This window comes from Amphiprion ocellaris, chromosome 14 (genome assembly GCF_022539595.1).
Source record: "Amphiprion ocellaris isolate individual 3 ecotype Okinawa chromosome 14, ASM2253959v1, whole genome shotgun sequence".
NCBI classification, from domain to species: domain Eukaryota; kingdom Metazoa; phylum Chordata; class Actinopteri; family Pomacentridae; genus Amphiprion; species Amphiprion ocellaris.
The window spans coordinates 4,468,901-4,492,357 of NC_072779.1; the positions used below are offsets into that span (position 1 = coordinate 4,468,901).

The 23,457-nt window shown below is 37.3% G+C and overlaps 1 protein-coding gene across 7 annotated transcripts in view; it reads right to left on the reverse strand.

Moving 5' to 3' along the window:
• The window catches only part of tcf7 (transcription factor 7), a 117,586-nt gene that overhangs the window by 15,338 nt on the left and 78,791 nt on the right, over positions 1–23,457 (reverse strand). For 3 of the 7 annotated variants that reach the window (XM_055017311.1, XM_055017316.1, XM_055017315.1), the window contains exons 5-11: positions 22,270–22,357; positions 15,338–15,427; positions 13,150–13,269; positions 11,739–11,898; positions 10,226–10,333; positions 9,051–9,098; positions 5,372–5,420 (exon numbers count right to left, since the gene is read on the reverse strand). In XM_055017311.1, the coding sequence (XP_054873286.1) occupies positions 5,372–5,420; positions 9,051–9,098; positions 10,226–10,333; positions 11,739–11,898; positions 13,150–13,269; positions 15,338–15,427; positions 22,270–22,357 (663 nt within the window). The remainder of the gene's footprint in view (positions 1–5,371; positions 5,421–9,050; positions 9,099–10,225; positions 10,334–11,738; positions 11,899–13,149; positions 13,270–15,337; positions 15,428–22,269; positions 22,358–23,457) is intronic. The other 4 variants (XM_055017312.1, XM_055017317.1, XM_055017313.1 and 1 more) reach the window with 3 other exon arrangements.

The window sequence follows — 23,457 nt, forward strand, 5'->3', positions numbered from 1 at the left end:
AAAAAATGTGATTTTTCAAACATGTTGTAAAAACGTGCCATATGATGAAATAATGTAAAGGAGGCCGTGAAAAACACTCCAGAAAGGTTTTCTTTGAAAAAAAATCATCATGAATGTTAGCGCAAAAAAAACGCCTTACTATACTATGTCGAAAAAAAATGTTATTTTTCAAACATGTTGTAAAAATGTGCCATATGATGAAATAATGTAAAGGAGGCCGTGAAAAACACTCCAGAAAGGTTTTCTTTGAAAAAAAAAACATCATGAATTTTGGCGCAAAAAAACGCCTTACTATACTATGTCGAAAAAAAATGGGATTTTTCAAACATGTTGTAAAAACGTGCCATATGATGAAATAATGTAAAGGAGGGCGTGAAAAACACTCCAGAAAGGTTTTCTTTGAAAAAAAAAAAGATGATCATGAATTTTGGCGCAAAAAAAACGCCTTACTATACTATGTCGAAAAAAAAATGCGATGTTTCAAACATGTTGTAAAAATGTGCCATATGACGAAATAATGTAAAGGAGGCCGTGAAAAACACTCCAGAAAGGTTTTCTTTGAAAAATAAATCATGAATTTTGGCGCAAGAAAACGCCTTACTATATACTATGTCGAAAAAAAATGGGATTTTTCAAACATGTTGTAAAAACATGCCATATGATGAAATAATGTAAAGGAAGCCGTGAAAAACACTCCAGAAAGGTTTTCTTTGAAAAAAAAAAATCATCATGAATTTTGGCACAAAAAAACACCTTACTATACTATGTCGAAAAAAAATGTGATTTTTCAAACATGTTGTAAAAACGTGCCATATGATGAAATAATGTAAAGGAGGCCGTGAAAAACACTCCAGAAAGGTTTTCTTTGAAAAAAAAAAGATGATCATGAATTTGGCGCAAAAAAACGCCTTACTATACTATGTCGAAAAAAATGGGATTTTTCAAACATGTCAAAAACTAGGACCTATGATAGAAAAAAATGTGATTTTTCAAACATGTTGTAAAAACGTGCCATATGATGAAATAATGTAAAGGAGGCCGTGATAAACACTCCAGAAAGGTTTTCTTTGAAAAATAAATCATCATGAATTTTGGCGCAAAAAAAACGCCATACTATACTATGTCGAAAAAAAATGGGATTTTTCAAACATGTTGTAAAAACGTGCCAAGTGATGAAATAATGTAAAGGAGGCCATGAAAAACACTCCAGAAAGGTTTTCTTTGAAAAAAAAATCATTATGAATTTTGGCGCAAAAAAATGTCTTACTATACTATGTCGAAAAAAAAATGGGATTTTTCAAACATGTTGTAAAAACGTGCCATATGATGAAAAAAAGGAGGCCGTGAAAAACACTCCAGAAAGGCTTTCTTTGAAAAATAAATCATCATGAATTTTGGCGCAAAAATCATGAATTTTTATCGCAAAAAAAACGCCTTAATCTAACAGCCAATTGATGCCACAGAATACCACACAGCCTTTTTTGGGCTTAAAAATGGACACTGATATTTGTGTTCTGGCTAGGCCTTCTGTTTAACAGTGCTCTGGTGTCCGATGGGTAAATTCACGTCCATTTAAGAGTGATGAATCCCTGAACAAGATGAAGCCAATGGATTCAACGGCAGCCCTTCTGACGTCATCATTCACCTCACTCACAGCGACATGTAGCAGATCTTGGGGGTAGTAGCAAATATTCAAACGAGAACTTTGAAGGCCGAAGTGGAGAAGGGTTCCATGTGAACAGCAGTTGAATACGGCAGTTCTAAATTAAATTAATACAACATCTGTAAAGAAGTTATTTCAAAGAGCCCAAAACTGGCAGACGCAGTACTTGTGCTCAAGTCGAAATGTCGAAAAAACTGCGATGTTTCAAACATGTTGTAAAAATGTGCCATATGATGAAATAATGTAAAGGAGGCTGTGAAAAACACTCCAGAAAGGTTTTCTTCGAAAAAAAAACATCATGAATTTTGGCGCAAAAAGAACGCCTTACTATACTATGTCGAAAAAAAATGGGATTTTTCAAACATGTTGTAAAAATGTGCCATATGATGAAATAATGTAAAGAAGGCCGTGAAAAACACTATGGTAAGGTTTTCTTTGAAAAAAAAATCATCATGAATTTTGGCGCAAAAAAATGCCTTACTATACTATGTCAAAAAAAAAAGAGATTTTTCAAGCATGTTGTAAAAACGTGCCATATGATGAAATAATGTAAAGGAGGCCGTGAAAAACACTCCAGAAATGTGACCAAAACGTCAGTTTACTTTGTCATCCAAAATATGACTAAAATGTCATAGTTTAGTATGTCGTCCAAAATGTGTAAAAAATGTCATAGTTTAGTATGTCGTGCAAAATGTGTAAAAAATATCATAGTTTAGTATGTCGTGCAAAATATGTAAAAAAACGTCATAGTTTAGTATTTCGTCCAAAATATGACTAAAACATCATAGTTTATTATGTCGTCCAACAAGTTGAAAAATGGTGCCCAGGTAGCTCAACTGGTTGAGAGGGCAACTCATAAACAGACGCAAGTTTGATTCCGGCTGATGGCCCTTACTGCAGGTCATCCCTGCTCTCCTGTCTTCTCAACTTACCTATTGAACAAAACCAACAAAAGGTCTTTGTGCTCGAATAAACACAAACGGCTGACTGAGGTTCAGGGAATTGTTTTCCTGGGACATCCCTGACCAGCGCTGCTGTTGAAGCTGTGCAGGGTGCTGTCTGGCTCTCATCATTTGTTCACTGTGAAGTTGAGGTTTTGTGAAATATTTTTGAGTGAAAACTGTTTTTATCAATAAAATGATTAAAAAAAAGCCACAACACTGATTATGTTTGATTGGTCAAAGCAGCCTGAGATCTGTGTAAACTACAAACTCACAGATGACATTAAATGACATCAGCAGCATTATTGTCATTACAGTCACAGGAAGCAGAATCAGTCTCTTCTTCCTCCAGGTATGTCGTCCAAAATGTCACAAAAATGTCAGTTTAGTATGTCATCCAAAATATGACTAAAATGTCATAGTTTAGTATGTCATCCAAAATGTCACAAAAATGTCACAGTTTAGTATTTCGTCCAAAATGGGACAACAAATGTCATAGTTTAGTGTGTCGTCCAAAATGTCACAAAAACGTCATAGTTTAGTATGTCGTCCAACACCTTGAAAAATGGTGCCCAGGTAGCTCAACTGGTTGAGAGAGTGAGTCATAAACAGATAGACGCAGGTTCGATTCCCGCTGATGGCACTTACTGCAGGTCATCTCTGCTTTCCTGTCTTCTCAACTTACCTATTGAATAAAACTAACAACAGGGCCCAAAAAACAACTTTGAAAGAAATGTCAGTTTCGTACGTCGTCCAAAATGTGTAAAAAACGTCATAGTTTAGTATGTCGTCCAAAATGTCACAAAAACGTCACAGTTTAGTATGTCGTCCAAAATGTGTAAAAAACGTCATAGTTTAGTAATGTTGTCCAAAATATGACAAAAACATCATGGTTTATTATGTCGTCCAACAACCAGAACACAGGTGCCTAGGTAGCTCAATTGGTTCAGAGGGCGACTCATAAACAGGAGATGCAGGTTCGATTCCAGTTCATTGCCCATTACTGCAGGTCTTCTCTGCTTTCCTGTCTTCTTCTCTACTTACCTATTGAATAAAACCAAAAAAAGGGCCCAAAAACAACTGAGAAAAAAGTCATAGTTTCGTATGTCGTCCAAAATGTGTAAAAAACATCATAGTTTCCCCCAACTCTTCTCCCTACTTTCTTCTTTGTCCAATAAAGTCCAAAAAGGCCAAAAAATAACTTAAAAAAAAAAAAAAAAGTCATAGTTTAGTATGTCGTCCAAAATGTCACTAAAACATTATAGTTACTCCGCCAAGGAACGGTGGAGTTATGTGATGATCAGCGTATGTTTGTCTGTGAGTCTGTCTGTCCGTGTGCAACATTACTCAAAAATGGGCCAAAAGATTTGGATGAAATTTTCAGAGAAGGTCAGAAATGACACAAGGACCAAGTGATTAGATTTTGGCAGTGATGCAGCTGATCGTCTGGATCTACAGCTTTGTTAAGGATTTGCCATTGCCAGATATAGCTGCCGGATCTGCATCACCGTAACCATGGCGTGAACACTGTGTCAGTTACCTGCTGATGATCACATGATTGCGATCTTACTACAAACTGACTGTGATTTATCAGTTGGAAATCATACAAGGAACAAATGATTAAACTGTGGGCTGTTTCTGAGTTCCATCGATTCCTGCTGCCCGCTACATATTTAGGTCACGCAAAGTAGCAAACCGCAGCCAGAAAATGGGGAAGCTCCCGATGTTTAGCAAAGCCTTTATTTACGTTCAGTTGTCAGCCTTATTTTGAACACAAATTCTCCTTTTTGTCCTTCACTCATTTCTTCACCATAAGACCTTGTCCCAGCTAGATGCTTCTAAGTTTAGACACATCCTTTGATAGACAGCTACAGCTGGAACCGTTTTCTTTCATCTTTATGTGAATTTTCCGACTTTTCGGCAGCGTCTTCGTCATGTCAAGAAACTGCTTCTTAGATAAACACTTCCTGTGCCGCTGGAATGGTGACAAAATAAAAGCCCGTAACATTAAAAATACGCCTTCAAAATAAAAGCATGGAGGGAACGGTTATTTTAACACTCGCAAAACAAAGGCTTGCCAAAAGTGATGAACTGATCAACAGACCTTTATAAGAGTAATTTACACGCAGTTCGGTATCCATATATAACACGCACATGCATAACACATGCCTGTGCTCAGCTCAAGGTAATTTTTTATTAAAGATTTCATCCGTCGGAAATGATACGTCAACTGAGCAGCCTTGGCAGAGTGCTGTGCTCTCTGAGTGCTTTTCTAGTTAGAATGTTCTTCCTGAAAGTTTTGCAAATTTTCAGAAATTTGGGGAATATTTTTGCTGAATTTTTTTCAAACAAGAAAACAATATTTTTGGTGACTGTAAATGCAGACAACAGGAGGGTTAATATGGTACAGGAAAAGGGTGAATAGCCAGTGACCAGAAGGGAGTTTTTTTTCTTTACTTTATCTGCCATGATGTGTTGACATTTCAAACTTGGAACAACTCAGATCAGCACAAAGTTTTGCACACTGGGATTAAAATGTTCATAATTCAGGTTACATGGAAAGCAGAGTGGGTGGGTGGTTTGACGTTAGAGACACATCCTGCCTTGACGACGCGCTACAGAGCGCCAACGCAACTTCAAGCTCAACTGAATTCTTTTAAAAGCAGGAGAGTTGATGCTGGTCATTTGTGTTTTGTTTTGTTTTTTTTTATGCTGAACTGCAGCAAATCTGTCAGACAAGAGCGAGGGAAGATATTTCTATGTTTACCTGTGTTGGAGTCCTGCTGCTTCTCCCTTTTTCTTCTCTTCTTCTTGCCCTGTGGGAGAAAACAAACAAACAAAAGCCCCATTTGAAATGAGTCTGGCTCAGCTGTTAAAATAACTACACTGCTATAAATTCACCACCAGGCCTGGAAATGATGTGCACACTTTTCCACTGATAGATCCAGTTAATCCAGTGTGTCTCAAGCAGAATAATATACTCAGATTAATTCCATGCCATCATTTGTAAAGTTAATGTGACATTGCGAGTGCAGCTGTTGTCTAAACATGTATTCTTCTGTATCTTTATCAATAGAAATCTGTGAAATCTGGGGTTTCATATGCAACATGTGAATCTATTCTATGTAAAATTGAAAGCAATCATCAGCAACCAAGTCAAGCAACCATATTTAATACTTTAAAAGAGCAAGAAAAAAGCGAGAAAGAGAAAGAAGAAACTACAGTGCATTACTAAAATCACTAAACTATTCATGCAAAACCTCCTCGATAAGTAACTGCAAAGAGAAACAGATGTTTTTTTGTTTGGCGCAGGTCGAACAAATCTTGCTTTTTCTACATTTTTGTTCCTATTTCTCTGGCTGTATGGCTGTATGCGACTGTTGAGGTAAACATCAGAGTTGTTCACGCAGATCCGGTGATGGTGAAGTGAGGCCTCATATTTGGGTGAGATGAAGGATGTGGGGAGAGAAATCTACCGCCTACGCTTCGATGTCTGCCCTCCTCGGCTCGCTGTCAGCTATTGTCTATGTGGTTCACAACAACTCCTCTTGCAACTGCACCTCTCTCAAGCCCTTTCATCTGTGTGTGTAGATGCTAGTTTGTGTGGAGGTCTTTTTTGGTGACTCGGAGGAGAAACCCTCCACAGCTGCGGGGGCGATACATGGAACTTCTCTTCCTGTTTTGTTCGTGGGTCCATCAGTGACTGTTTTTTTTAAATTTTTTTTTTAAGTCAGGAGGAGAATAAGACGGGCGATGTAAGGGGTGTGAGGGGGTTTCTTGAAATGACAGGCAACAACAGGCAATATTTCAAGCCCAGCCCTACAGCTGTGAATGCACATATATGTGATCAAACAGGTTGTTCTTTGCTGTACACTATGTGCTCAGCAGATTTGGTTGCTCTTCTGGTTTCTTTACACTCAGGTGATGGACTTTTGTGACAAAGTTTTGGCACTTTAGGGGCGTTTAAGCAGAATGCACTGGGTTAAGTCAGGGGTGTCAAACTTATTTTAGTTCAGGGGCCACATTCAGCCCAATCTGATCTCAAGAGGAACATAATAACCTCTAAATAACGGGAAAAAAATGCAAAACGAGAAACAAAGCGACAAAAACATGAGACAAATGACAAAAAACAACAAAAACAAGACTAAATATTACAAAAACAAGACACAAAATGACAAAAACATGAGACAAACGACAAAAGCCAGACAAAAAAATAACAAAAACAAGACAAAAGTATTACAAAAATGACAAACAATTGACAAAAGAACAATGAGCAATCTAGTATTTTAATTTAGGATCAAAACAACTCAGTTATGGTCTAGAAATTATTTAGAATTTATAGTTTTATAAATTTAGCAGTTCATGTCTTCTCTGTAATTTTTACACTTTGAGGGCCGGATTGGACCCTCTGGTGGGCCAGTTTTGGCCCGCGGGTCACATGTTTGACACCCCTGGGTTAATTCATTCTAAAAGCAATGGAGTTTGGTTTAACTCGGTGTTAACTTTCTAATATTTCTAGAGTTAAAAACTGTAAAACTGAACTTGATACCTGTCAGAATAATCACAGTGCTCAGAGTCATGACATTTGTCCATATGAACCAATCAAACAGCATTATCAGTGTTATGCCTGCTCCATGCACGCAGCAATAGCTCCTAAATCTATGATTACAATTTACTAGAGCTCTGGTTTATAACAAATTCCCAACATTACGAAGGTGATTTGAAAGAGGGAGCTTCAGAATAAAGCTCTTCCTGGCCCTTAAATTGCATCACCTTGTAATTTTCTGTCACCTACAGCATAAAAAACAAACGAAAAACAGCAGTGGAATGGAAATGAATTGATATTGTTGAGAACGTGTTATAAACCACAGTCTGAATAAAGTGTCACCATAACTGGTTGCCATGCCTGCCCGTCTACAGAGTTCAGCTCAGTCACACATACAAAAGCCAGACAGTGCAGCAGAGGAAAGCGTAAACAGGTTACCGCTCTAACGTGTGTCTAACGTGACCAAACAGCAGCTTCATTTTTAGTATTTTACCACTTTACTGCAGGATCTTCTGGGCAATGTGAAAAGGTTTCAGTATCTCTACATCCACTTGTAAATAATGGTACTTTAATTTAACCCTCTGAACCCCAAAACAATGCTTCAAAATAAAAATAACAAAGCACCAAAATTAAACTATTTATCAAAGCCAGAAACTGTGAAAACAGTTTTTTTTATCTGGTCCAGATTTGGAATGAAGGTGGGGTTGTAAATGCTCACAGGATCTAAGGATCAGACTAATTCCCGGGTAGGTTTTCTGTGCTGATGAAATCACAATGTGAGGGATAACCTCCTTAAACAGTGTTCATTTTTGACAGTTTGGTCAACATTTGTGCCATACTTCTGTCGCTGAAACAGGAAATGCTCTTTTAAGAAGCATTTTACATTGAATTTTTTTGCACAAATGTTGAATGCAGTCTTTTTAATTTTTCCCCTGATGGTTATTGTTAGATTTTCAACTTTCCTATCGCCCTTGACTCATCTGTTGTGCTATTTTGTCAGGAAATCTAACCAAAACTAAGCTTAAATTCATGATACTTCCTCAAAATCACTTTAATTTGTTTATTTATTTCTCATTTTAAAACAAAACTTCAGCTCTAACCTGATTCTATAAAAAAAAATTGCGCACCTCGCTGCAACCGCTCAGCTATTAATAAACCAACTGCAACTAACTGTCACATGGGAAAAATTCAGATTATTTTGACCAAACTAGGCTGAACTGCAGGCTGTGTTTATGTTGTGCACGTATGGAAACAAAAATGTAAATAATAAAATACCACTGGTATGTAGAGTCATTGTTTTGCTAACACTTGTGTGCACTGATTCCAGATTTTCTCAGTTTTTTGTGAATAAATCATCAAAGAGATTCCACTTTTGCTTGTTCTTTTTTATGATTTAGAATCTTAGAACATGGCTATTATGCACTAAATACATCAGTAACTTTTCTCTACTTCTAGTCATGGATGTGCTGTTTTCATAGAGGTGCAAGACTTTATATTGCAGTGAAAAACGAGCACAGAAACTGCTTGGGGTTCAGAGGGTTAAAGCGATGCCCGATAAACAGATGAATAAATAAACTAGAGGCAGCGAGGCCAGCCATGCGGCCCTGCTCTCTGTTAGTGGAGCAAAACGGGCTGATTTATACCTCTGTGTGATCTTATGGGTTAACACACTAGTGCAAGACTCAGTAAAATGTACAAAAACTGACCAATCAGGTGTGTTTGTGTGGCTGCCGTGGCGTACGTGTTGCTCGTAAATGTGCTGATGTGACTCACTAAGATTTTTGGAAGGTGCATGCACACTTTGCACAGGAATACCCACAACCCCCCCCTTCATGCAGCTCTCCACAGACTCATGTTTTCCACCACAGAGGTATAAATCCACCGTAAGACGTGTCCCTACCCAATCAGCTTTACTCTTTTCCCCTGCGACCCCGCTAAGGCCCGCCTCCTGCAAGAGTTCAACAGCAAACTGAGAAGTCAGAGGCACACAGCAGCCCAGATCCAGCAACATCCCCCAAAACATTGGACTAAAACGCATGCACCACACAGGTTTACTGTCCTAACACTGCAGAACATTTGACCGTCAGGCCTGGGACTCAGTAATTATGTCGCTTGTTGACACACAGGAGCCAGTAAGTCAGTAATTTCTTCACCTCTGAGGTGAAAAATGGTCAAACTCTTATTCACCAGTTGTGATTTACTGAACTGATCCTGCTGTTTATCACCTTATTTTCATTGTATCACACCAGAGAGCAAAGAATAAGGTGTTTATTTCATCAAATGTTTTGTGCTTCTTATAGATTTTTACGTTTTATAATTTGCAGCTTTCTGCTTACTAGAAATCAAACTCATAATTTGATACAAGTGTCGCTACTAATCTAATAAATAATGTTTAATTTAATACTTTATCCAAGTAGAACTTTCCCTCATCGATTTGTTATTTTGAAAGAATAATCCTTCAAAATAAGAATTTAATACTAATGTAACAAATACTGTAGAAATAGCTCTAATTGATTTTTACTCTTATTTTGAAGGAATATTTAATGTAATCTATTGGGAAAAAATGCATAAATTATAACTGAAAAATCAGTAATTGAAAAATCTAAGTGAAAATTATTTTTAAAAATTCAATTTGCATCACAAGCACTGTAGTTGATTTTGTTTTTAACATTATTTTGAAGGGACATTTACCTTGCAATTTTGCATTTTTCAAGCTGTGTTTACTGTAACTTGCAGGGAATTAATATAAATGGAAACATATTTTTTAGATATAATGCATATAAGTTCAGGCATTTACGTTTATAATGTAATGACACTGATATAATGATGATAAACACATGCAAACACACACAATGGAGTGTTAAATATTCTAGAACATTACATAATTTCAATTTAAAAGCTTCAAGTTTGATCTAACCACAGTAAAAACACACTTTACATTTTTCTGATTATACATATATTCTGTCAATCAGCTATGAACATTTTGAATCCGCTCATGAGTTTAACGACAAACGGCTGACAGTCAGTGAGCAGGAAGACGAGGAAAGAGGGGGAATGAAAGGAGAAGCTGCTTACGTAGTTGTCTCTAGCAGACCAGGTCGGGTAGAGCTGCATGTGCAGTTGTCTTTCCTTTCGGGCCAACTCGTAGTACTTGGCCTGCTCCTCTCTGGTCAGCGCATGCCACTGGACACAACAGAGACACTGTTATACTCAGGTTTTAGTTGATTCAGCAGGTAAACAATGAGGCTTTTCTTTATATTGGGGTCATTAGAGAAGTTTGAAAGGATGTGAAGACCAGAACTGCTTTTGTTTTTAGATTCTGAGAGCTTTGAACACAAAAAAATGATGTAAAAATACATATTAGTATACCGTACAGTATTTTAAAAATATACAAAATAATAATACTAGTATAAAAAAAAGGAAAGAAAAGGAAATGCAGTGGTCCATCACCATATATCGCGGTCTCACTGTATCATCAATTTTATAATTGTATTTGTATCGCAGATTTTTCTCTATATTGCAAAAAATATATTGCGGTATGTAGGTATTTTTATATATTTATTATTGCAATTATTTTTGCAGTAAAATAAGTATGTTCTTTTGGAGTAGTGAGAGTGCCAAATAAAAAAAACAAATCTATAAAGGAATAAGCATTTAAAAGTGGAAATATAAAGACAAATAAAATTATTTTAAAAAATAGAAAGAAATGTGCTTATGAATGAAATGAAAAAATGAATAATGTGGCAACATAAAGCGATATTAGATAAAAAATGAATCCATAAAAGAAAAGGCTAATAGAAGTAGAAATTTACAGACAAATAAATAAAATAATTCTAAAAAATAAGAAGAAATGTGTTTATAAATAAAATAAAAAAATAAAGAATGTGGTCATATAAAGCAATATTAATAAAAAATGAATCCATAAAAGAAAAGCATAATAGAAGTAGAAATATAAAGACAAATAAATAAGAAATGCGCTTTTCCTTCGCTTTTAAAGCGACATTTAATGTTGCTTTAAATGTTGCATTAAATGTTTATATAACTATTTTATTTTAAGTTTTTAAAATTTTATTTATAAGCATATTTCTTCTTATTTCTTTTAAAATTATTTTATTTATTTGTCTCTATATTTCTACTTTTATTAGCCTTTTCTTTTATGGATTCATTTTTTGATTATTATTTCTTTATATAGCAACATTATATATTTTTTATTTTATTTATTCGTCTTAATATTTCCACTTTTACTTGCTTCTTCTTTTATCAATTTATTTTTGTAATTTGGCACTCTCAGTACTCCATAAGTTATAGTCTAAAAAATTGAAAAGAATATTAAAAAAAATCTAAAAAAAACCCTAACAATCTAAACATATTAAAAGAATATTAAATTGAAATCGGGTCCGGAACGTAACCCCCGACAGACCGCTGTCCACCCAGTTAGTTTTCTAATCTCTCCAGCAGCAGCACTGAGAGCAGCAGGGTTCACCTCAACCACCATCCTCTCATGTTCCTCATGTGTGAAATCACAGACTGACCTGGAAACAGGATTAGTCTGCGTTTGATTGTGCGTTTGCTTGTGTGCATCCCTCACCCTTCGTCCCAGAATCTGGTTGATGGCGGCGCTCTCCTTTAACGTGCACTCTGCGATCACCTTCGCCCTCATCTCCTTCATGTAGAGCATGAAGGCGTTCAGGGGTTTCTTGATGACCGGCTTCTTGGGCTCCTTCTCCCGCTTGGCCTCCTGCGGCTTCCTGAAGGAGACGGAGGAAGAGGAGGAGATCTGAGAAGCTATTTCTGTCTTCTGCTCCGTCCATTTGTGTACAGAAGGAATTAGGCTTTGTGTGTGGACAAATGGCACTGAAAGATTCCAAGATGTAGCAGCGTCCAGCGAAGAAGTAATCCAGCACCATGTCCTTTTACAGTTTAATTTCAAACAGGATATATTGTTGTATTTATTAAGATTCAGAGGTGGATTTATCAACATCTTTTCCACTGTGTTCAGCCTTTTTACTATGCTAAAGTCACTCTCTTCTGGTTGTAGCATCATATTTAATGAACAGATCTGAGTGCGGCATCAATATTCTCATTTAACTGCCGCCAAGTACACGTCCCAGCATGTTGAATTATTCCTTCAAAAGTAAATAAAAAGGGAAAACTAGATGTTTGAGTCAATTATCCCTCTGAACTCCAAGCACTTCCTGGGTGTTTTTGGTCTTTTTTCCCTCCTCACTGTGGGCTCATTTTTCATTGCAGTATCAAGTCCAGCCCATCTACAGAAACAGCACAAGCATGGCTACAAGTAGAAAGAACTTAAAATTGTCTTTTGTGCAGTATAATATAGTTCTAATGCAGTAGATCACAAACAAACAAAGAACTAGAGTTAAATATGATTACTTGTTTTGCTAAAATCGAGAAAATCTGGAAGTGACATGTAAAACATTTTCCAAGTGCCCACAAGTGCTACCAGCAAAAAGGTGACTGTACATACGATACATATTTTATTTGTTTCCATACTTATCTCCAACATGTTCTGTGTAAACATTACCTGCAGTTCAGCCGAAGTCACGTAGTCATACAAGTGAGTAAAAAAAATGATTTAATACAAAAAAGCGATTAATTCACTGCAAAGCCTCTAATTAATTAGATTAATTTTATTAATCACATCCCACTACTAATATTCGTCATATCTTATGATTTTGAGCTTAAAATTGGTTAAGTTTCCCAACAAAATGGCACATCACAGATTAGTAGTTGAAGAAGAACAATTACTTTGTTTTTACAATTTCAGACTGATAAATGCTTTCATTTTGGCGATTTTTTAAAAGCCCTTCATTTCCATTTTAGACCTAAATTGTTCAATCAAGAATTTAATCTCAGATAAAATATTTAACATCTGCATGAAAACAACAACATAAACAGTAAGTCAGGTGAAGATTTAACAAGTTCTACGGGTGTACTGAAGGAAGGATGATTGGAGAGACAGCAGCGTGGGTGATACTTACACGTACATCCCCCTGTCATACTGGTCGTGGTCCTGTTTGCCTGTAGGGGGCACTATGGCTGGGTGGGGGATCCCTGTGGGGTGCATGCCTGACGTTCCGAGCATCAGAGAGTGAGGGAACCTGGAGGTAAAAGAGAAAAAAAAAGTAGAGGAGAGGAAGAAAGAGAAGAGACAACACAGGCTTTAGAGAGGAACACTGATACTCTGACAGGACGGTGAGCTACAGAGCAAGAGCAGCAGCTTCAGGGAAGCAATGAGCCTAAAAGCATGAAAAGCCTGTCGTCTAAGGGCTGAAAGTGACTTTATATCAATGTAGTGGTTTGCTAGAGTCACCAGAGAACAAATCTTGACAAACTAAATGCAGAAAAATAGCTAAAATGTGAAACATAAATGGGAATGCTTGAATTTTTCATGCAGCAGTGATGTTAACATCTGCCACCACTAGAGGGCGTCCAAACATTACTGAGGAGGAAAATACTTCTTTACATCTCAGACCCGTTTGAAGCCCACGTTCAGTCAGTGCGTTCACAAACATCATAAGTGTCAAGAAGTAAATCCAAAAACCACTGCATGGTACAAAATATAATAAAGTACGACTACTGGGGGATTTTGCTTAGTTTTTTTTCTGCACCTTTACAGAAAGCGGCTGAAAACGCAGCAGCATTAAGCATCACCTGCTGGCAGCTTGTGGCATCTTTGCGAGCATCAAATAATAATCAAAACATGTTCATACTGTTTGTTTTAGCCTGCATGAATGAGTAGAATCTTATAAGTGGGGTTTACTGCATCAGAAATACATAATTAACTATGCAAGTAATGCTTAATGCTTTGAAACTGCAAATACAGAAGCATCTCCCAAACTCAACGCAGATTAAAGCGTGATATCAAAGATCCAAATAGGATTTTTCATATTTTAGATTAAAATGGTTGCAGTGCAGTAACTGTTTTTTTTCATTTTGGATTCTTAAACATTGGATTATTGTGAAGAAACCCCACCTATGTTGCATGATACAGGCCTAAAACAGACAATATGAGAGGTTGGGTAAGTCTACATGGTTGAGGACTCCTGTTTGCAACACTGCAGAGAGAAATCATCTGTGTGTTGTGTGTTTAAACACTGGTTCAGGTTGGAATGAGTCAAATTTGACTCTGCAAATGCACAAATTCACAGTGGGACAGTCACACTTATATTTTTAACTGACCTAACGGAACATTTGGCTTTTTAACCGCGTAAGACCCAAATATAGAAAAATAATGAGCAAAAAAAATTAAACAAAAACAAATATATATAAAGATGTATATAATATATATATATATATATATATATATATATATATATATATATATATATATATATATATATATATATATATATATATATATATATATAAAATATAGAGAAACAGAAAAAAATTAAATAATTAATATTATTACTATTTATATTTAGTTTATTTTATTTTTTGCAAATTTTTTTCTATAATTGGAGATAAATTATTATTATTATTATTATTATTATTATTATTATTAGTTTTATTACATATATATAAAGTAAAACTAATAATAATAATATATAAACCCAAATATAGAAGAAAATGAGCAAAAACCAAAATAAACAAAAAAAATATATATACACACATATACATACACATATATATATATGTATAAACATAATAGAAGATAATATTTAAAAATAATTTAAAAAATAATGAATTACATATTTAAAAAAAATAAAACTGATGTATTTCTGCACCAGTGGGTTTTACAGGGTTAAACTGAGTTTAATCAGCAGTCTGGGACACACAAGCAACAAAAAGCAGAAAAAAAGCTTCAAAGTCATGATAAAGGACAGCAGCTGTCCTGACAGAGTTTCTATGTGTGTGTCTGCATGTAGCCTTTCCTATTCTGCAGCGGCATTCAGCTCGGCTCGCCTCACTTTGCCTTGACTCAGCTTGTTTTGGTGAAACACTCAACTGGTCCTGTTTACAGCACACCGGCTCCAATAGGACTTTTACTGCAGCTGTCCAATGAAATCTGACGGAGGGGACCAACACGAGTTTGCCACGGTGAATGGAAAACTCCTGCTCAGGCATTTTAAGTGTGCTATAAACAGGAGTTGATGATGCAGAGCATTGTGCGTCTTTTTTTTTCTTGGCTTGGCCCGGCTCTGTCTGGCCGGCCGGCTACGGTACCTGGAGTAGGATGAGGCGCTGGGGAGGTTGGAGGAGTAGGACTGCCTGAATCCACAGGGGGACAGGCCTGGATAGACTGGCTGGCTCTGCCTGCCACAGCACAGCAGAGGGGAGAGACGGCAGCAGTTGGTGCTTTTTGGCTTTACACGTGAAAATTTGTTGCTTTTTAGCCCTTAAGATTGATTTAAATCCACTATAATGTTAACAAAAAAGCAATTCCATAATTCCAGTTAGTGAATTTGGTCAATTTAATGCTCAAAAATGATTTGACAGAATTCAAACTTGGATATTGTTCACCATTTATCATCTTGGTTTGGTTTTGTAAGAAACTGTGAATTATTTTCTGATTATGTAGCTGGAATGAGAAGTGTTCTTGCCATTTTTTTTTGTTTATTTACTGTCTTGAACATGCTTTCCTATCCTTTATTACTTAACAGGACACTTGGAGAGGGCTTCCCCTGCAGAAGTCAATGTTCCATTTTACAATCTTAACAAAAGTGCACCAAAATTTCATGGATCCTTCCTGTGTCTGTGCTCCACCTCTACAACAAGTTTAATTAAATTCAGCCTTTTAGTTTCTGCATAATCTTGCTGACAGACAAACAAACGTCACTGATTTCTCTTTGTGTTCTCTGTGTTTTAGTTCAATCTGTCCGTGCACATTTTACACTGCTGTATCTTAACGTGCAAACAAATAGACTAAACAAACACAAAAGCCACAAATAGACATCAGGGCCTGAATATCATTTGATCACTCTTACATAAAGTTAATTCGCGAGGCGTAATGCGTCTCGTGATGCGTGGCGATCCCCCGGTGGGAAGTTGGGATCGGCACCGCTGACTGCTGTGTGTCAATACGTGGCTTACTGGGAGCACACACTCACACCGTGGGAGGTCGAGGGTGGGGATGGGGTGCGAGGAAGAGCCTTTGATATGTAGGAAACCACACTCTACCTCCTGAGAGCCAATGCAACCACCACCCTCCCCCCTCCGTCGTCCTTCAATGTATGCACACACACATCAGCCACCTTTACAATCATCATTATCATTCACATTCTCATCTCCTCCTCTTCTTCTTCCTCTCTACTATCTTTTCTTCATCGCCCTCCAGGAAGCTGCGCTAGTCTTACAGTGAAGCCCAGAAGCAGAAAACCCTGGGCTGGGAAGAGATCCAGAGATTACTGGGCTCAGCTCCTGGAGCACCATTCACGCTGTAATCCTGTTTGAACCGAGGTCACGCTACAACGCGGGTCAAGTGTTGTTCGGCGCAAACTAAACGGTCAGTCCACTTTTCACCTCAGGCGCACCACATCTCAGAATCTGATAAACCGACCCGTCGGCTTGTGTTGCTGTTGGTCGGGAGCCAACAATGATAAGAAAAGAGTTTCAGCAGCATCAGAATCTTTGCAAACAGCAGCTCCTGAGTGACAAAACGAGAAACGCCTCCTAACGTGAAAGGCCTGGCTGGACAGATGTATGCTGGGAATGAAATGGAAACGCTAAACGACCTGCTCTGTTGTCGTTTGTAGTCAAGAGACGCATCCCGCTAAGTGATAGCTTCAGTCAGAGGCGCCGAGTTTGAAAATGTCAAATGAATGTCGGACGAAGGCAACAGATTACTATAACCAAACACCACATGGCATTGTTACAGAAAGATTCTTCTAAATGTTATACATACAACTGGATAAAATTGAAATTGAAAGTTATTTATACAGATATTGTAGTAAACCTGTCCATGCTTGACTTACACACTACTTTATATTAAATAACTCAGAAAGCCTTGGAGTCTGGCCAGTCTTTTCTTCAGGAGGAAATGACATCATATGGAGCAGGTCATGTGATCTGGAATTAACACACTTCCTTGAGAGGTGTTTTTGTAATGGGGAACTTAGTTGAAAGTGATTTCTCGGACACAGATATTTAGATTATAATATATATAAGACATTTGTTATTTTCCATATAAAATTTGATATACTGCCAAAAAAGAAATATCTCGCATGATTATCTCAGCTTAGTAAAAAGAACGCAAAAAAATTTTTGAATCAGCTCATTTTATTATTGTTTAGTTAATTAGAAGGTGGTTGTTATTAAATTCAGATGGTTATTTAGTTGACATTTTAGTGATATCCAAATATCCAGTCATTTTATATTTATAAGTGACTGTTTCCACAATAAATAATTATGGAATTTGTAAAGACAGGATCATAATGAACATAAAAACATTTACTTTTACTAAAAAATGTAAGCAAGATATATCCCATGGACTTCAAAAGTCCCTCAATTATTTATTGACCTTGACAATTTTCTTGTCATTTTGGACAATTTTCTTGTCATTTTCAACAAGTTTTATGTCAGATTGGATCGTTTCTCATCATTTTGGATCATTTTTGTGTCTTCTGGATAATTTTTAAGTCATTTAGGACAAATTTCATGTCATTCTGGATTAATTTTCTGTGATGATGGATCATTTTCAAATAATTTTGGACAATTTTCGAGTCATTTTGGACCAGCTGTGAGTTATTTTGGACAATTTTCTTGTCAATTTCAACAAGTTTTATGTCAGCTTGGATCGTTTCTTGTCATTTTGGATCATTTTTGTGTCTTCTGGATAATTTTAAAGTCATTTAGGACAAATTTCATGTCATCAACAAACTAAACTTCAGCTCTAGGTCATGTTTTGTGAAAATGTTTTGTTATTGATATTTTTTATTGTATAGTTTAAATTATTGTTGTTGATTTTTATGCCTCTGTAAAGTGTCCTTGAGTTCCTTGAAAGGCACTTTAAATAAAATGTATTATTATTATTATTATTATTATTATTAATAAAACCAGGATTGCCTGTTATGTGTAGATGTGAAGGAGACATTTTTCTAGCGTTTTTCTGGGGCGTTTCTGGACAAACGTTCGGGTTGAAATCTGGAAAAAGCCTTCTCCAAATCACTTCTAACAACTCAAAGTAGTAGTGTTAATACGCCTACGTGCTGTTAACAGAAATGCATAAATACTACCAAGTTTGACACGTTCAGGTGCAATTAGATTAATGGAAAGTATTGCATGTCTGAAAGCAGTTAAGCAACCCTTAAAGCCAAGCTGTTTGGTCAATCGAAGATAAAGAGGCTTTTGTGACACAATGTATTCAATAATGCAATGTCTTTTTGAGGCCCTCTGCATCTTCACAAACAACAAAACACATGTCAAATAACTCCTGATGCCCTCCTGGTCCCAGGCAATGAACCGACCAGTCGACAGGCCAGTGGTCATGGAGGGACAGGAGTCGAGGCCGGGGTAAAAAGTGCAAACAACGGAAAACAACAGCTTGACATTTAGCCGCTGATTCTACATGTTCTCCCATCCTCCTCCTCCAACAAAGAAGCACACTACAAGGGGCCAAAACAAGCAGATAATCTGGGCTAAAGGAGATTAGCTGTTAATAATACTTGTGAAAATCCATAGTGAAGTGTTTCAGATAAAACGCCTGTAAATCACAGACTTGAGAAATGTCTGGGGACACGCAGCTCGTCCTACAGAAACATGAAAAACACACATAAACACACATGTGAGCAAATACGCACACAAACTCTCGAAAGCTTTCATCCCAAATCTCCATGACATTTGATGTAAGCCTTTAACTATTCCTGGAGGGGATTTGTCCAGGCACAGATACTGTAGGTTGTAATAAATGGATTTGCGTTGATCCATAAATCAGTGGAAGTTTGACATTAGAAGTTCGCAATCAACCAGCATGACATTGCAAGCTCACAATCAACTCCGAATTGACGGAAACCTGAAATGAAACGGAGAGAATGTGGAACAGATGTGGCTGTTTTAGGCGTCCCGTCCTGCAGAGCTCCTCCACACAGCTGCAGCTCCATAAGTAACTATAGTGGAAATCAAAACACCAGCTTAAAGGACTTCCATCACCAAAACACAGTGCGGTAGAGAGAAGCCATAAATGAACATGCATATATTATATATAGTTTGGAGGTCTTTCAGAGTTCATTAAAGACCAGAATCTACATTAAAGTGCCAATTTCACAGAAGACGACAGACATTTGGAAGTCCAGGATGGTTGACTTTTTCTCCCTGCTCTTGTTTTTATGTTATAAATGTGTTTTTAGTAACATAAACCAATTTTAAAACACATAGCGTCCCTTTATTGGTAATCTGATCACAGTCCAAGTAAACAAAAGCGCTCGTAGGGCAGTGAAAGAAGTATTTACATCCTTTACTTCAATAAAAGTACTTTACACTGTAAATGTACTCTGGTACATGTTAAAGTCCTGCATTAAAAATGTGTCTTCGGTAAAAGTATGTTACTATTGTGAAAATATGACTACTATAGCTATTATATATTAGAATCTAAATTATTATTATTCATGCATTAATCTAAAAGCGGGACTTTACTGTTGCAGTTTGCTGAAGTGTAGCTCCTCCTGAAGTATCTTATAACAAAATGCAACTAATTATTATTTTCATTATAGATTAATCTGATAATTAATGTTTGATTTGTTAAAAAAAGGAGAGAAAATAATGACAAATGCTATCACAACTGCTCTAAACAGTCAACAGAACACTGTCACTTGATTGATTCATTAATCGTCTCCGCTGTACTTGAATAAATGGCATGATGGTTTAATTAATAACAAAAGATCATATTTTATAAGTTCCTCATTTGTATGTAGAGTAACAGCAAACTAAAGCTGCGGGATGAATGTAGTGAAATACATTTCACTCTGAGATGAGTAGATGTAGAAGGTGGCATGAAAACAAAGTGCCTCAAGCTTGTACTTCAGTTAGTTATACTCCACCATTGCTATTGAAGGACTTTCTTGCCGCTAGACAAAGCGGATTTCACTGCAGGAACCTTGGGCAGCCTGAGGTGACATGAATGTTTACAGGAACGTCCCCCTAATCAGCCCTTTCAGCCTTTCTGTTCCCATTGCGGTGCAGAATCCGACAGCTTGGACCGCATCGTCAACACTGAGTGCCACACAATGACAAATCACTGGATGGAACTCCAGTTCTAAGAGCATGGAGGAAGTACAGCAGAGGAAGTTTGCCTATAAGGTGACTTTAAAATGGAAGATAACACTGTTTAAGAGGAGCAGAACATAGGTCCACCATACGAAGAAGAACTTTTTCTTGCATATTAGCTTCTCACCATTGGCTCCCTGTAAAATCCAGGATAGAATTTGAAATCCTCCTCACATACAGAGCTCTGAAAGACCAAATACATCATATCTTAAAGGCCTCAGTGTACCACATTATCCCGGCGGAGCTCTTCAGTCTTAGATTGCAGGATTGCTTGTGGCCTTGAAGTAGAATGGGAGCATTCAGCGGTGGAACGAGCTGCCAGTTCGGGTTAATGAGGCAGATACATTCTTTACTTTTAAGAGTAGGTTCAAAACGTTCTCTCTTGATGAAGCTTATAGTTAAAACTGCACAGGTGAACATGATCAAGCTCTTAGATATGCTACTGCAGGCCTAGATTGCTGAGGAACTTGCCATGATGCACTAAACACTACCTTCTCTCTCCATGTATTTGTTTGCCACCACTGCTAATCACTAATTTTGTGTCTTCTCTCTCCTGTAGTTTAGTCCTCTAAGCAGGTATCTGGAGCTATATATTTCTGACCTACAGTTAGTACTGTCACTGATTTCCAAAGTGTTGTTTATGCACTGTTTGTCCGGTTTCTATCTGCTATCCTGTTCTCTTTCCCCTTCACCCTCACCCCAGCCAGTTGAGGCAGATGTCTGCCTTCCCCAAGCCTGGTTCTGCCAGATGTTTGTCTTTCCTGGTAAAGGGGAGTTTTTTCTCCTTACTGCTGCCAAGTGCTTGCTCAAAGGGACTCCAAATAAAATTCAGGATTTTTTTTTGTACAAATTTTGTAACGTCTGCATGTTGCTAAGTGTATAAATTAAACCAAATGAACTGAATAGACAAGGATAATGAAAAGGTGGAAAAGTGATGTTTGATCAGCTTTCTGAGTTAAAAAGAACATGAATTGAGACAGCAGTTTTTCAGGCCTGTCAAGAAGCACTTATGATGAATTTCTCCCCTGAAAACATCCCAGAAAGAGGTTTTACATGTGCCCTACGACAACTTGCAAGTTCCTGCTCTGGAATGGATGAAATTTCAAAGACTACAGCTACTTCGGTTGACATTTCATTTCAATTTTGCAGTTGTCCGCATTCCTTTTGTTTTCACCAGAGGCCGTGAAGTTCAGAGTCCTGAACAAACAGGGTCAAACAAGGTGGTTTCCATGACGACGGGAGCTTAGGTTAACCACTCTGACACCAGGTGAGCTGATGATTTATGTATGTACCAATGACCCAGGTCAGACTGTGTGTGTGTGTGTGTGCATGTAGTGCCGGGAAATGATGAAATTTTTGGGGGGGGAATGACAGCTTCTTTAATCAATTTGAAAAATGAATATTTGTGGGTCACATTAGTTGGAGGTTAATGGTGAGAACCCTGTGGCAGAAGAATGCCAGAGACAAAATATTTGGGCCTGAATGAACCAAAAATGACGAACAGTTCACATCCCAAATATATCCAGTTCTCTGTTAAGAGAAAATCAATAAGTAATCGCATATGAGAAGAGAATTAATGTAATAAACAGAACTGTTGCTTGAATTTTTTAGATATTTTTACTCAGTTATTATAGTCATTAGCATGTTGCGCTAGAATTTGATTTTCAATACTGGTGGATCTGCTGGTTATTTCCTCATTTAACTGACAAATTGATTAGTCAATAAAATGGCAGAAAACAGCAAAAGTGTGCCCTCAAACTCCTTGTTCGATCTGATCAAGATTTCAGAAAAGGACATCACAGAAGCTTTGACATGTAGAGACTGAGAACCAGGAATTTTTTACCTGAAAATGACACAAATGATTAATCACTGAATCCATGTGTTTGTGTGAGACCCACCAGCTCATGGAGGGAGTGATCTGTCCGACGCCGCCTGGAGGGAGGGAGTAATACCCTGAGAGGTCCTGGGACTGATGCCTGTGAACTCCTGGAGGACACACAAGCACAAATATATTAACATCATTGCAATTAAAGTTATCTCTGTTGCATAATGCAGCTTAAAGCCCTATTCGCACGGGATTAGTATTACCTCAGGACCAGTGGTGATTTGTAATATTTGCGGAGGATGTCTGTGATCTTAATCCCGTGTGAATGCGCCACGTCTGTAATTTGTAAAGTAAAAATTCCACTACACATGACCTACCATATTTCGCATATTTCGAATCTGCACCTCAGTGATTGTGGGGTATTTTAGTTGTTTTTTTTAATCGTGCACCTTTTTCTACCTCTTTTCTGGTTGAATTATGGAGGCAGCGGTGGAAATTATTGACAGCATTTTAGGTGCAAATGCAGGAGTAGGTCTAGACACAACAGGTCTATGGAGCATTCGCAGAAACAGCAAAATCAGGTCAACAAGAAGAGGGAAATTTGGGAGGATATTGAGATGGATGACGTGTAGCAGCATGCGGTAAGAAACATTTTCCTCGGCCTATCTTATCCTGTTATCCCGACAACGCTGCCCACTGTTCTCAAGTCACGTTGCTGCTTTGACGTATTTCCTGTTGCCATGACGACTACAACAACAGCGGATGTTGCGACGTGCACAGCTTTGACATCATATCCGGGACGTAATGCCAGTAAATTCGAGTAAAAATTCACAAATTACCAGAGATCCCCAGGTAGTACAAATCCCGTGTTAACAGGGCATAAGATTTTAATATATGTTACAAATTTCCCTCTGTGTTTCTGCCTTTAGACATATCAGGTCAGGTCAGCAGGCCTGGACATAGCCTCAGGTCTGCTGAAAAATTAGGACCATTAGCAGCCTGGGAACCTGGAATAAAGCGCAGAAAAGCCCTTAACACAGGTCACACACTCCTGGTCCACCCTGATGCATGTTTTATGGGTCAAAATATAATTGAGGGACTTTTGAAGTCCATGGGACATATCTTGCATACATTTTTATTAAAAGTAAAAAAATTGTGTTTTTTATGTTCATTATGACCACGTCTTTACAAAACCATCTTTATTTGTTATGGAAACAATCACTTATTAACATAAAATGACTGGATATCACTAAAATGTCAA